Genomic DNA, 16,096 nt, shown 5'->3' with positions numbered 1-16,096 from the left:
GGTACAAATATTAGAGCAATAATCCTCATTAAAAGTCAATGAAGATCAGTGCCTGGCTACCACTACTCACCGTTCTAATCAGGGCCACAATAGATGGACCCTGATAGAATGGGAGAAAAATGTCAAATAGAACCTTAAATTCCTAACAAACAAACGAAAAACAGACTTAGTGGATTGGTTGAAACTGGAGGACTCCCCAAGATTATTGCCCTGAGAAACTCTTCAAATCTTGAACCAAAACTAACCCCTGAGGTCACCTGGTAGCTAAATAACAAATTGACTCAAAAAATAATGCATATTACCCATAAGAACTGTGTACCTTTAAAAAAATCACTTATATGAGACCAGATGGTCAACAATTACTTCAAAAAACAAGGATGAGAATGTAAAGGGCAGGGAAACTAGATTAATGGAAACAGAACCACCAGAATGGCAATAATGAGAACATTCATTCATTGTAAAGAATGTAACCAACATCACTGAACAACTTGTGTAGAAATTGTTGAATGGGAACCTAAACTACTATGTAAACCTCAATCAAAAATACAATAAAATATTATTAAAAAAAAAAAAAGTCAATGAAAATAGAATACTTGTTGACCAGTCTATGTGGGGTGAGGGAATAAAGGCATGCCCATGGCTTTTGCCTCAAGGCCGGGCAACTCAGAAGGGCCATCTGAGCCCTGTGCCCTCTATAGATCAGCCTTTGTTTTACTTGCACTGCAGCTCATTTTTTCCCCTCTGCCCAATCCTGCTGCCTTCACTCCTCTACTCCTTCACTTGTTCCTAAAAGCACTCTTCAATACATTTTCTGTATGCAGGTCTCCATTTCAGAGTCTTTCATGGAGAATCCATTTCCTTTACATATGCTGAGAGAGGAGAGACTGATGTGGAACATTTCAATAAACTTGCCTGAGAAATCTTTGGATTCTCACTACCTCCACTGCTTGCACTGTGCGACAGCCCAACACCTCATAGGTAGCCCTTCAACTGTTGTCTTGCCTCTACCCTTGCCTCACGTGACCTATTCTCACACAGCTGCCAGGAGTGGGTCTGTTAAATGGAAGTCAGATCATGAATTCCTCTGCTGAAAACATTCCTAAGTGTCTCCATCTCATATTAAAAACCAAAGATGCCACAATGCCTACAAGGTCCTACTCATTTCAACTGCCCTCACCCTCATCTCCAGGTTTATCTCTCTCATCTCATTTAGGAATTGCCTCTCACTTAGTCTGTTCCAGCCATCTCCGGCCCTTGAACTTCCTGCAACCTACCAGCATGCTCCAGCCTTAGGCCATTTGAACTTGTGGCACGTACTGTTCCCTTGCCTGATTCCCTTCCTTCCCTTCTTCCAGTTTACTTAACTGCCAACTTCTTCCAGAGACCTTCCCTGACCACCCTCCCCCAGCATTATATACCCAGCTTCCCTGCCTTATTTCTCTTCATAGCACTTACCATCTTCTCTATACCTGATTATTATTTCTTTTATTTAGAGTATGCCTTTCCTCACCAGACCATAAGCTCCAGGAGGGCAAGGATCATATATGTTTTGTTACTGGTACCATCCCTGATACCTCCAAAGCCCCTAGAACAGAGAAAATGCTTCTAAATATTGATTGAATAAATGAATTTTTAAAAAATGATGCACAGCAAGAGAAGGGGGAAATCCTTTAGTTTGAACAATAGCTGGGAGGCATGGAAATCAAAGTATTTCTAATTTAGTGTGACTAGAGTGTAGAAATCCTTAGAGGTTGGAGCTGAAAACATACATTGGATACGTAAGTCATAACATATTATATGTGACATCTTAAGGAATTTTCACTTTGTCTCACAGACCACTTTACAATTTTAAGTGTGGGAGAGGTGAGATGAAACCTGAGTTTTAGGAAGATTTCACTTGTGATAATAAGGTGGGAGCCTTGGAAAAGGGAAAAGACTTGAGCCATGGAGACGAAGTCAGAAGTATCTGCAATGGTTTTGATCTAAGATTAAGGAGATAAGAAGGAAGAGGTGAGTAGAGAATTGGGAGAAGCATCAGAGCCAGGATTGACAGGACAGAGTGACAGATTAGATGTAAGTGATGGTGATATCCATCACAAAATGGAATTTAGTAAAATGCAGATGCAAGGGGGCTCAGATAATAAAACATATCTTGGATTGCAGTGATCTCATACATGAGAACATTTCTCAATATGTAACCTTAAGACAGGTTATTTACATTCATGCTACTGAAGACAGGGATAGTATTTATTGAGAAAAGAGTTCTGTAGGGAGAGCTGAGGGCTACATCTCCCTCTTGGGGATAATATACACATCGGGGTATTAAAGTATCTGAGAAGTTTCACAATGAACATATCTCTTTAATTTGTCAAGACGAGTGTTTTCCATATTTACTCATTTATTTGATTATGGAACCCTATGTTGTGAGTCACATTTTAACCTCTCCCTGAACATGATTATTCTAAAAACCAACAGCCTGGAAGATAGTGAAATAGTGGATGCCAATGCACTAGAACAATTCTAAAACTAAATAGAGAAGCTTTATCTGAGTAATCGCTATTTCAAATAGCAAAACTAGCTAACAGTGTCTTAACAAATTGGCAGAACAGACTCATTGAGGAAATACATTTGGTTTTCCCATAACCTGTTTTTTTTGAAGGTAGCACTAATTCTTTCACATCCCTAAAGAAAAACTAAATAGTGCCTTGAAACAGAAAAGAAAATGACATTTCGGTGGCTTAAGAAGCAAGTGTGGCTCAAATGCAGAAATCTGGGAGCAGTTTTTGAATAGGATGTTAGACCAGGGTTCTTTGATGCTAGAACAGCCAGAGTCTAAATTTTCCCATTTTATCCTTGGCTTTCCATCAGCTTCTGAAAGCTACGATGTCAGTATGCAAGGACTCACAGGCAATGCGTACGTAGGCCTTCCGGCTCTTGGTGGTGCCCGCTGAGCTCCAGGCCACACACTGGCACCAGTAATCTTCGGGCCCAAAGAGTTCCTCCACTTGCTGGCGCGAAATCTCAATGCTCACTTCCCGGACAATAAGACCTAACAAGACACAGGAAATTTTAATTCAGGAGAAGACATACACTAAAGAAATATAAAACATCTAGGGCATCTTTTTTGTCCTCCATGATTCTTCTGGAAGTCATATATCAACATCCCAGATATTGTCTCTTATCTCCTCTGATTTTCCTCTGGCTCCACTTATTTTACTCACAACTCTTTCATCCTCTTATTTGCTTTTTTCAAATCTTCTGGAGTCATTCGAAGATGACAGTGGAGTGGATTTTCTGTTGCACAAAATTACACCTTTCCCCTTTGCTTAACTAATATTCACCTTTCACCAAGTTATCTCCTGCTGTGTATTCATTCAAACAGGAACGTAAATTTCACATCTTCTAAGGATTCTACCTCAATCATATAGGTTGTGGGTAAGATACCCACTGTAGGTACACAGCTTTATAAAACCTAAATCTCCCTAAATCTGACATGAATTGAGAAAGATATATATATATATATATACACACACACATACTTATTTTATACACCAAAAATAAGTATATAAATCATAACTTTATATATCTACATATGTAATTACATATGTACATATAAATATTAGATTTCATTAGTATATTATCTAGCACTTTATAAGTATGTGGTGATTATTTAACTTTTTTTTTTAATTTACTTTAATGATTGTTTTGATTTTTAAGACAATTTGCTTTTCTTGGAAGGAATATTAGGCCTAGTTAACAAACCTCTGTTAGCCTATCCAAAGAATATATGACTAAGGTTTTTCATGAGTAATATTTTGAAAACCTAAATATTTCTCTGTAATTGTAATGTAACCAAAATCATGTCAAAGGTAAAGTGACTTCCAGATAGAATATGCAAGTAATCGGAATTTATTTCACAGAATTATGTAATCCCAAATAATAAAAATTGAATGAAGAATCTGGAATCATCATCCTGGAGGTCTGTACCTAGAGGTTCCAAAGCTTGTTTTAGAGAGTCTCTCTACAATAGGTCTCTTTACCCTGAGCAAAAGGAATTACCTAACTATTGTGGTCAACTTTCAGTTTTTCTGGAGAATGAGTACAGAAACTTCTAGAATATAGTCTCCATTTTGAGAACTATGAGTAGAGGTCTCTTAAGGGAGTAGGAGAATTTGCTGTGGGTCAAGTATAAGTCTATGGGCATAGTAAAAATGATTAAAGTTATGGCTCTGTACTATTTGTTTATTCGTTCATTCATTCTTTCAACAAATACTAAGCACTTATTATACAGAATATACTGTATTATGGTAGAACAACATGGTGAATGAAACACGTCAGTCATTTTACACTTACAAATGGTTAAAATGGCAGTCTTTTTGTTACATATGTATTATTGCAATTAAAGAAAGAAAATTAATGTACTTGGCACTCATGAGACTCTGATGAGTAACAGTTATGGATCTTGCTCTTAATACACTTATACTATTGTGAGGAGAATGTTTATTTACAGCTGGTTATACACTTTATTATTTATTGTGTTAAATTCTATGAAAAAGAAGCATAGGAACAATGAGAGTAACAGGGAACCCAATTTAGTATGAAAGCTCCAGTATGAGTTAGTTTGGAATTTTATTTTCATATTTCACATGGAGGAGAGGGATAGCGCATACAGGAACAAGCAGCAAAGATAATTAGGAGACTGAGAAGCCAAGGGAAGAAGCTGAGCACTAGATACAGAGAACAGTGGCATGGGATAAAGTAGGACACGCCAAGGGTCCAGATGATATACAGTCTCGTATACCAGTTATCCAGGCATAGCCCCCAGAACAGTTTCATCAATATCAACTGAGAATCTATAGAAAATACAAATTCTTGGACTTCATAGCCAGACTCACTTAATACAAAACTTTAGGGATGGGGCACAGCGGTCTGTGTTAACAAGCATTTCACAGTATTATGGTGTATGCTGAAGTCTGAGAACCACTCCTGTACACTATGTTTCAGATTCTGCACTTAATTCTGAGAGTTGTGGAAAGTCATTAAAATGTTTTAAGCAAGTAGATGGCATGATCAGATGATAATGAAAATATACATGCAACATAAATGGGACAAGGAAATATGTAAGTGAGTGAATATGGGTGCGTTTATTTCCTAGATCATGCTTTAAGGTTTAACAAGTTCCTAAAGGTTACGATGTCTTAAAATATTTTATCCTAGGTGACATGAGAGGTTGTGGTTTCTGGAGGCTCTAATGAAGAGTATTTGAGAACTCAACCTAAGACCTAGGAAATGTTCAAATTGGAAAGGGCACTCAGGGAAATGATCAGCCTCCCATTAGATGTACAACCTATCCTACTGAGGGAGTAAACAATATTTCCTATTACGAGTTAATGGAGCTTGAGTCATAGGAGCTACTAGGGCCTTAGTTAGGTCGATTAAAGAATGCCTAAACTTGAACAAAGCCCAGCAAAGTGGGTTTTGTAATTTAAAGGCAGGGCAAGACCCTGAAGGGATAACTCTTATCCTCAAAAGTTTATTCATTATAGTTACACTGTTAAACCAATTGCCATTGTGTTGATTTTGACGCATGGTGATGCCATGTATTGCAGAGTACAACTGTACTTCATAGAGTTTTGAAGGCTGTGAACTCTTGGATAAAGATCACCAGGCCTTTCTTCTGAGGTGCCTCTGGGTGGGTTTGAATCACCAACCTCTTGGTTAGCAGCTGAGTGCTTAACTGTTTGCGCCACCCAGGAACTCCTAGTTATACCGTTAAGTGTATTTAAAATTGTTTTACATTTCTGAAAATTATTAATCCTTTTATTTTGATACAGTAGCCATTTTAAAAAGAATTAACATACCCCAATTTCTCATTGCTCTATGAAAAGGTGATTAGTATATTATTTTAGCCAATGCCCAATGAATACAGCAATCTCCAAGGCAACAATACTAATCTATTAACAAATAGCACTACTTTCCTTGCTCTTAACTGCTCCCAGCGCAGGCCTTCCATCTTCCTATCTTACTGTAATGCTTCTCATTGTTTTGATATCTAGAAATCTGTGGCAATATGGAGCACAGCCTCTTCTCTCTCTCTGCTCTTTCCTTCCTTTTCCCTCCTCCCTATTCACTTCTCTCTGCTCCATCTCCCTCCCTGTTTTACTTGTTTATACCTTCCTCCTCCTTCATGCAGAAATTCAGTTACTGGAAACGAAATTCTTCCTTTAAGGTTGTTGTAGTAAATTTACAGTCACCAAAGGGCTGATAAACCTGCAGTATATTTCCTTAGGACCATAATGGCTCTTTCTAAAATGCAGAGCAGCAACAAATGGGCTCAGGATATTAAAACCACATACAAATATTTTGTGTCCCAAGATGATAACCTAAAGTTTCATTCTCCATTCTCCCCACCCCCATTTTTTTTATTTAAAGCAATTACAGGAAACCTAATTAAATGCTGGGAGAAACTTCACTAGATATATTATATTCTTGAGCCCAAATAGGCTTATGGATGTTTCTACTGACCACAAATCTGAAGCCTTTTAAGAAGCCACAGACCTACCCTCCTGCTCCAGGGATTATTCATGGGATGAATGTTCTGAATTGTGTGGCTCAGGGCTCCCTGTGGGTGCTGGCGTGGAGCACACACCAATTTTGTATTCAGCTTCACAGACGCTCCATTCAGGAGAAGGAGGATTAATTACAGTTGTGGACAGTTGTCCTGTCCTATGGCCCAAAGTTTACATTCCAACTTCTGGTCAACAACATAAGCACCAGGAAGAACTGAAACATTAAATATTTAACCAGAATTCCCTAGCATCAGCTGCATTATTTAGACTCTGACCTACTTGGTTACATACCATCTTTCATTATATTACCAGAGGTAAGTTCATTACCTATGACATTTTGCTCATCAAACCGGAGCCTAGTGGTTTAGGTAAAATCTTCTCTCTTTGAAAGTAAAATTTCAAATCTGCTTGAAGTCTCAAGATGGCAAAGAGAGCTGCCTTGAAATTTGAAGTGCCATCAGCATTACTTCCAAGGCGGCCTGCTTTGAAGGACATTTGGGAACTGGAAATTGGTTTCAGATTATGTAAGGGAGGCAATGCTTAGTTCTACAGGACTTAACTCAAATACAAGTGTGTATTTTCCATCATGTCTGATAACATCAAAGATTTCCCATTGCTGTGCATCCTTTAATAGTGGCACCTCAAGGATGCATGCTGTTTGAAGTTTGCAGTAATTTGCTTTTACGATGGGATTCACTGTGCTTTGGGAGTCAGGGTGCAGGAAGGTAATTATCAAGAAGTCTCAGAATGAGTATAAGCGTACACTTGTAACAGGGAGTTTCAAATTATCTGAGAAATCCAAGTGCAAGTGAGATCCTCCAGTTGGCTCATTGTGAAGTCATACATGAATATGGCAATAAAGCCTGGTAAATGGACTTTTATTCCTTATCTTTAGTATAATTGTAATTTCATAATAGAAGCCAGGCACTACAAATAGTGTTTTTCTAGATTATTATAAAGTGATCACAGATATATGATGAATCCTACAATTATTTAAAACAATATTGATGTTGTTGTTAGTTGCCAATGAATTGATTCCGATTCTATGGTGACCCATGAGCAATACTGATAATCCCTGAGAAATTTAATCCATAGAGCCCTGTTCGTTGAACAAATACTTATTCAAAGTCCCCTAACGTCAGATGGTATGTTTTTTTCTAGAAATGTAAAGATAGATCCAGTATCACTCGTAGCCTTAAGCTGTTCATTTATTGTATAAAAGCATCTTGTTCATCAGGTCATACTCACAAATCATGTATCAACTTAAAACACTATTAAAAATACAGTCATCAATTGGCACGTTCTGATAACTCCTCTATGTTTCACCAAAAACATACTAAGCCAACATTCAATTTAGGTGTTACGTAGGCTTGAGTCGTATTTCTCATTCCTCACTATTACTTTATCTTCAGATGGCAAAGGGAAGTTTTGAGGCATCATGTTGAGCAGGCCTGGCAAGTCCACGTCCTCTTGCACTCTCCCTATCGGGTAAAGAGCTGCAGAGGTCACTCTACAAAATCTCATTAGAGCACGCTCATAGTTCTGACATGGGTTGGTGGGAAATGTACAAAGCAGCAGGTAGGGATGTTCTGGAATATATTACAACATTTTATTGAATTAGTGTGGTCTCTTTTTTATGCTTTCTTCCAGAGCTGAATCCTATTAGTTTTCACTAATATGATCTAAAATATGAAACATATCAGTCATAGACATCTTAACGTAAATTAAATCACTTAAATAATACCATCATTATTTAAAAGGATGTCATACCATTAAAAACTGATAATTATTTTAGCAAGTTATAACCCTCACCTAAATAAATCAAAATATGATAACTTGACTTCATAATAAAGATACTGTGTTAGCTTAAATGAAGTAATTTGACAACCTCCTTCAAACTGCAGTAGGAAGACACCATAAACATAATTTACCAACTGTTCTCTCAAATGTCCATGATTTTTTAATATAACATTTAATACATAAACAGGCTATCTAATGTAACTAAGATTATTTTTTGTGTAGTTGGGAATTGCAAGTTACTGATATATTGGTTTTATTATGAGTATACTTTTGTTAAAGCTACTTTTTCCCTTTGGGATGTATTTATCCAAAGGTTAAAGAATAATATGGCTGGGTCTAAATGGCTCAAGGGATTTATACAGAAGCATTTCATATCTCGGTCATTGACGTGATTCCTTTTTATGTGGTAACTTCTAGTCACTTGGCTCTGTTTGACAGTCTGTGCCAAATGAGGAAGTGTGTTTTGTTTTATTTTTGTTTATGTTTTTGCTTTGTCTAGACCTGAGGAGAAAATACTCATTGTACTGTGTATCTGGGGTGGAGTGACTTCTAATGCTCCTAGAAAGCTACATGACAAGCATCGATGAATGCATAGCTTTCCCCTACAGACTTGACATTTTAATTCTAAGACAGTATTAAAATAGAGTGATGCATACCTGCTCTGCCAATCCGGACACTGTTTTCTCCTCTCCTTTCTCGGATCTCCCAGGAGAATAAGTTGTCCTATTTTTTATTTGACTTTCCAACCACCATCACACTGAAAGCTGTAAGTCTGAAGGATACTTGGGGTGGTGGTATGAAAAATCTCTCTCTCTTTCATTTAGAATTGTAATGAGCTGACAGAAATCAGTCTTACCAGCTTTGGCTCATCACTTAATTTCTATTCTTAACTTTGGCGATGAAAACCTGTTGAATCTCTGTGCCAAGATGCCTTTCTGAGCCCAAAATGTGAACTGAAATGCTTCCTATAATTAACCTCTGACTTTCAGGTTTCAATGTTCTTTAGAATATAAAGAAGCAACTTTGTAAACACATGAAAACATGATAGCAATGTGTTTAATTTGGAAGTGTACAAAGCACATTCCACTGAGTTAACAAATGTATTAACTCTCTAAGTATTTCCATAAAACACTAAAGCAATTATATGTGTTTGAATATATATTTTCATCCTTTTCTTAGAAAGTATAATTCTCAATAATTATCTACACCTAACACATGTGTTCCTTTGTTTCCTTATTCCATGGATTTCCTTAATAATTTTAACAAAATAAAAAAAATATTACTGAGAATAAGTATGGGGATAACAATGTGTTCTTGGAGATCTAGTCAACTGAGTAATTATAAATTGTAGGCCTTACTATTAGTTTTGCCCAGTCATTCATTCAATAGTTATTTATGGAGACTCTGCTGTGCGCTAAGCCCTCTTCTATATGCTGGGGATACAATGGTAAGGAAGGCAGATAAAGTCCCTGTCCTCCTATGGGCTGCCTTCTTTGGTGAACATAGTTGTTCAGCACTTATTTACTGTGTGATAGTTTCCTAATTCAGAAGAAAGACTGGGTGTTCTATTTCTGAAAACCAGCCATTGAAAACTCCATGGAGCATGTTCTACTCTGACACACTTGGAGTCAGAATGAGTGTGAATTAACTCGAAGGTTAGTTCCCTAAAAAAAAAAAAAAAAAAACTAGGTAGGCATAAAGATGACTCACTTATTTCCTAAGTTTTCTTCAAATACTAAGATAAAAATAAGAGTTCTATGAGTATAGGGACTCTGTCATATGCATTCTGTGTTCTTCAGTAAAGGATCTGGCACAAAATATTTGTCCAACTAATGCATATTAAATAAATTTATGAGTTGGAGCTCTGGTGGCACAGTGGTTAAAAGCTTGGCTGCTAACCAAAAGGTCGGAGGTTCAAATCCACCAGCCACTCCTTGGAAACCCTATGGGCAGTTCTAGTCTGTCCTGTAGGGTCATTATGAGTCAGAATTAACTCTACGGCAACTATGGGTATGGGCACATATACGGGTAGTCCCTGACTTTTGATGTATTTGAGTTATGATGAACCTTACTTAATAACCATCTGTTTTTTTAATTTCTTGTACATCTTATCATTAGTAATGTTGCAGCACATAATTTACTATCATTCTTAGATGTTTATATGCAGCTGTTTATATGTAATGTTCCCAATCCCCAAAGAAAAATAAAGACTGGATTTATAAAAATACTGATAATAAAAAGCAATAATAATGAAGAGTAAAAAAAAAAAAAAGTATATTACTTACACCAGAATGATTTACAATGGAGTTATTGGAACAGAACCTCGTCCTAAGATGAGGACTACCTGTATAGCCATAAAACAATGTAAAAATGTTAAATATTGACCTAAAAATTTTCATTGTGATTCTATAGAGTAAAAGTAATTAATATTTATTGAGCAGAGCTTGGATGCTAGCCAAAGGGTCAGCCGCTCCATGGAAACCCTGTGGGGCAGTTCTACTCTGTTCTATAAGGTTGCTATGAGTTGGAAACAACTCAACAGCAATGGGTTTAGTTTTTTGGTTTTGATCATGTGTCTCAGTTAATCCGTATAATAATCTTGGAGATTAGTGTTGTTATAATATAGGTAAGAAACAGAAGCTCAGAATTCAAATGATTGTTCACACAGCCAATAAGTATTGAAATCAGGATTTATACTAACATTTGTCTGAATTCAAAGTTCTTGTGCTTTTCACCAAACTAATACTCCCCAAACTGTGTCCAGTGAGGTGCTAATAAGTGTACCTCCAAAAAAAAAAAAAAGCTAATATCAAAGAAGCTTGAGAATATCTGTTTGATACACCCTCCTCTCAGAAACTCAGATTGCTCATCAATATATTGAAGGCTTTGGTCACAGGTTCTCCTGTAAAGTTGTAGTGGTCATTGCTATATACTGTTGAGTCAATTTCCTACTCATAGCCACCCATAGGGTGACAGAATAGAACTGCCCCATAGAGTTTGCTAGGCTGTAATCCTTACAGGAGCAGATGGTCAGGTCTTTTCTCCCGTGGAGCCGCTAGGGGAGTTTGAACTGCCAACCTTTCCATTAGCAGCTAAGTGCTTAACCGTTGCACCACCAGTGCTCCTTTTCCTATAAAGAAGTCTGTTCAATTTGGATTAACACTAATTTTTCCACATTTATTAGACCAGAGAATCCTACAACCAACATAGACACAGAACTCCCTTTCACCATGGCTTTAAATGCATTTTCATTTAGCATTCTCTGTATGTTATCTCTTGAACAAAAGTAGTCCACAGCTTGGAAAACTCTGACAACCCCCAGAAGAAGCTATAGTGAGATAGCTACGGACTGAAGGATCAGGGGAGGCATGGTGAAGTGGAATATTTGAGATTGACATTGGAGCATAGTTTGGGTTTAAATATTTGGAGAGGAATCAAAGGCATCTCACGATGAAAGAATAGCACAAATCCAAAGAACAGAGACAAAAAAGTATGCAGCAGTATAAGGGAGAGAAGTTCGCATGGACTGAGTAGAGAAATATGGACAACGAACTAAACAGAAGAGACATTTATGTGGAGCCTTAAATAGCAGATAGAGAAGTTTGTTCTTTGGAGTAGGGAGCTTGTGAAAATCGTAAGTCAGTGAAATCACATTTTTGTCTTTAATAACATATGCTTGCTTTAGGAAGACTAATTTGTCTCTTCTTAGTAAAAAAGGCTAATATGACTCACTTTAAATGGAATTTTAATATTTTGATTTTAATTATTACTAAATTTGTTTTGAGATCTATGAGGTTATAAAAAAATTATACCAAGTCATTAATCATGAACATTAAGAGCAATATTCTTGGTGACCCTCTGAAAACAGTGTCTGACAATGGAAGCAGGGACATGTATACAGAATAACAACTGCTTATACTGTTGAGCTGGCTTTCATTTTGTATTTCCTCCAAATGTTTTGAAAACAAGCATTAAGAGCAGTCACCTCTGGAGTGACGGCCACTGACAACAGTTAATACACAGTATCTTCTATTGGGGACAGCTATTTGTTTATCCTAGAAGTAATACTTCTATATTCTTGAGAAAACTTTTTAACAAAGCTATAAAAGTTTTTTTTTTTTTTTTAATTTTTTAGTTCAACTTACTTGAGGAAGTTATTATTACAACTGGGAGACTGGACAAATATTCATTTCAATAGTAATTTATTTAGATTAGAAAAAAAAATCCTGTTCTGAATTTATGATCTGAATTTTGGCAAGTCTTAAATTTACCAAGCTTTTGTTTCCCAAGTTGTAATACAGAGCTAAGAATCTGTTATGAGAAAAGAAATGGAATAATGGGGTAAAAGATACTTGAAATCTGTAAAACACTTTTTAACTGTACCGTATAATATTTATGAAGACACCTGGATGGCACAAGTGGTTTGCTAACCCAAAGCTTGGTGGTTGCCCACCCAGTGTCTCCACAGAAGAAAAGGCCTGGCAAATTGCTTCTGTAAAGCAAAACTAGAACTAGAAATACTATACAATCCAGCAATCCCACTTCTAGGAATACACCCTAGAGAAATAAGAGCTGTCGCACAAATAGACGTATGTACACCCATGTTCATTGCAGCACTACTCACAATAGCAAAGAAATGGGAACAACCTAAAGGCCCATCAACAGATGAATGGATTACCAAGTTGTGGTACATACAAACAATGGAATATTATGCAATAATAAAAAACAATGATGAATTTGCAAAACATCTCACAACATGGATGAATCTGGAGGGCATTAAGCTGAGTGAAATAAGTCAGTCACAAAAGGACAAACATTATATGAGACCATCATTATAAGAACCCAAGAAAAAGTTTACACACAGAAAAATGCATTCTTTGATAGTTACCAGGGTAGGGAAAGAACAGAAAATCACTAACTAGGGATAAGTGTCAACTTCGGTGAAGGGAGGGACAACACACAATACAGGGGAAGTCAGCTCAACTGGACTAAAGCAAAAGCACAGAAGTTTCCCAGACACATCCAAACACTTTGAGGGACTGAGTAGCTGGGGCTGAGGCCTGGAGACCATAGTCTCAGGGGACTTCTAGGTCAGTGGGCATAACAAAATTTATAAAGAAAATATTCTATATTCCACTTTGGTGAGTAGCGTATGGGGTTTTAAAAGCCTGAGAGTGACCATCTAAGATACAACTATTGGTCCCATCCCATTTGGAGCAAAGGAAAATGAAGAAAACCAAAGACACAAATACTAGCCCAAAGGACTGAAGAATCACATGAACCAGAGACTCTACCAGCCTGAGACCAGAAGAACTAGATGGTGCCTGGCTACTACCAATGACCTCCCTGACAGGAATCACAACAAAGAGTCCTGGACAGAGTAGGAGAAAAATGTAGAACAGAATTAAAATTCACATAAAAAGACCAGACTTACTGCTCTGACAGAGACTAGAGGAATTTCCAAAACTATGGGTACTGGAGGCTCTGTCAACCCATAGCTGAAACTATTCCAGAAGCCCACTTTTCAGACAAAGATTAGACAGGACTATAAAACAAAAAATAACACACAAGGAATGTGCTTCTTAGTTCAATGAAATATACAAAACTAAATGGGCAACTCCTGTCCAAAAGGAGGATGAGAAGGCAGGAAGGGACAGAAACTGGACAAATGGACACAGGGAACACAGGGAGGAAAGGAGGAGCATGCTGTCACATTGTGGAGATTGCAATCAATTGGTCAAAACAAAATGTATATAAATTTTTAATGAGAAATTAACTTGACCTGTAAACTTTCACCTAAACCACAATTAAAAAAAAAAAAAAAAGATTACAGCCAAGAAAACTCTATGGAGCAGTTCTACTCTGTAACACATGGAGATGCCATGAGTCAGCGGCTGACTCAATAGCAACTAACAAAAGCACCATAATTTCATAAATAATTATTTTGAGAGTAAATTTATCTTTTACTTAGAAATTGCCATTTGAGATACTAAAATAGGCTAGGAGGGGAAAGGAGCATCACCGATTAGAAATTGTATGAGGAACATGCCCAAATGAGAAAGACACAGCTGGTTTTAGAAATTTCAGGAAGAGTTGGAGAGAAAGGTTTGAGTCAGGAAGTCAATTCTTCAGGGCAATACGGATGAGGCTACAATATTTTGAAAAGAGCTTAATTCAGTAGAAACAAGTTCTAGGAGTTTGCCTTTACGCTACCTGTCATTCAGCAATGTCTCCTGGGATTTCACTAAATCGCCCAGAGCCCCACCATATTGAGATACAGAAATAGTGGTGCTGCCCTGACATGTAAGTGGAGATATGTAAGTCCTACTTATTTTAGCAATCAAATGCATACACAGCTTATCTACTAAGAATTCCTTGTATCTCTGCTTTATGGCACAAGTGAGGCAGGGACATTAAGCAACTGAATGAAAAGTACTAGATGGGCTCATTCTGAGCATTTCTGTGCACAATAATCACGCTTCCATAATTTATTGTAGATCTAAAATCAATGACTATAGTCATGTCTTCCCTTCACTTTCCAACTGGAATACCAACTCCATGAGAGTGAAGATATTTGTTTTCTTACATGTTGTCTTTGTGGCCTAGAATAACACCTGGCATATATTGTAGGCATACAATAAATATTTGTTGATTTACAGGTAATGAAAGAATATTTCCCCAGCATACTAATACATACTTATTTAAAAGCTATGTGATTATCTATAATTATATCTTAGAGGAAAGGAACTGTCAGTCATGATAACAGTTGTACATTTCACTGTACCCAGAAAGACATTATCAAGCACAACTTTGATTTAAACTTTGAATATGCTTGGTATTCCTACCAACAATGGAAAGAAAAAAAAGTGGGATTATCGTGTTTTGAAACTCTTTAAAGTTGTCTAAAATAGCTGAGTAAACACAGATCAAGTAACCAATGAAAACATTCTTTTTATCTTTTTTTTTTTAATTAAGAGCTACAATATGCAAGGATTACTCACTAATTTACAGTAAGAGGGAGGAATTCAACTTGTGAAATTCCAAGTAGAGATGAAAAATGTTAGCATTTCATATATTTCAAGCCAGGAGTATGTATTTTATACTCTTGCTGACATACCAATTTTCAATTTCAACTTTATATATGAATTGAAATTAACAATGTGTTGTGATATTTCAAAAATATTTCTCTATATTCAGAGATCTTTGCCTCAAATTATTCTTTTATCATTCCAGAGGGAAAGGAAGATGGTTTAATAGAAATGATGTATAAGCCAAGCATGACACATTTTTTTTTTAATTTATCTTTTAAAAGTATATAAGGAAAATGTCTCTTAGCTCTTCTGCTGATTTTAAGTTACATATATTTAGTTTTTGGTAAACATAAGGCTTTAGGTAGAACACTACTATATAAATATACCAGTAATATTTTAAATAAATCCTTGGCAATTGATTTAACTGAGCATGATCTTTGCAGAAGGATCTGTTTCAGATTCTGGTTCTTCCAATAACTAGATGTGTGACCTTGAGAAAACTCCTTTACCTCACTAAATCCCAATGGCCTCAACAGGAAAATGAGAATTTAAATTTCTAACTCAATGTATTGTAAGGATTAAATGAGATAACACATGTAAAACTCTTAGCACAGTAAACCCTTGATAAGCTAATCGACAGGATTTTAGAAGCTAGTATATATATATATATATATATATATTTTAGTATATTTACAC

General features: G+C 36.5%; 1 protein-coding gene across 2 annotated transcripts in view; it reads right to left on the bottom strand.

The window, feature by feature from the left end:
- The window catches only part of UNC5C (unc-5 netrin receptor C), a 454,535-nt gene that overhangs the window by 157,493 nt on the left and 280,946 nt on the right, over positions 1 to 16,096 (bottom strand). For both annotated transcript variants that reach the window (XM_049885676.1, XM_049885675.1), the window contains one exon: positions 2,906 to 3,049. In XM_049885676.1, the coding sequence (XP_049741633.1) occupies positions 2,906 to 3,049 (144 nt within the window). The remainder of the gene's footprint in view (positions 1 to 2,905; positions 3,050 to 16,096) is intronic.

The sequence above is a fragment of the Elephas maximus genome, chromosome 5 (assembly GCF_024166365.1).
Source record: "Elephas maximus indicus isolate mEleMax1 chromosome 5, mEleMax1 primary haplotype, whole genome shotgun sequence".
NCBI lineage: Eukaryota > Metazoa > Chordata > Mammalia > Proboscidea > Elephantidae > Elephas > Elephas maximus.
The sequence above is the reverse complement of the archived record's forward strand: the minus strand, read 5'-3'. Positions and strand labels throughout refer to the sequence as shown.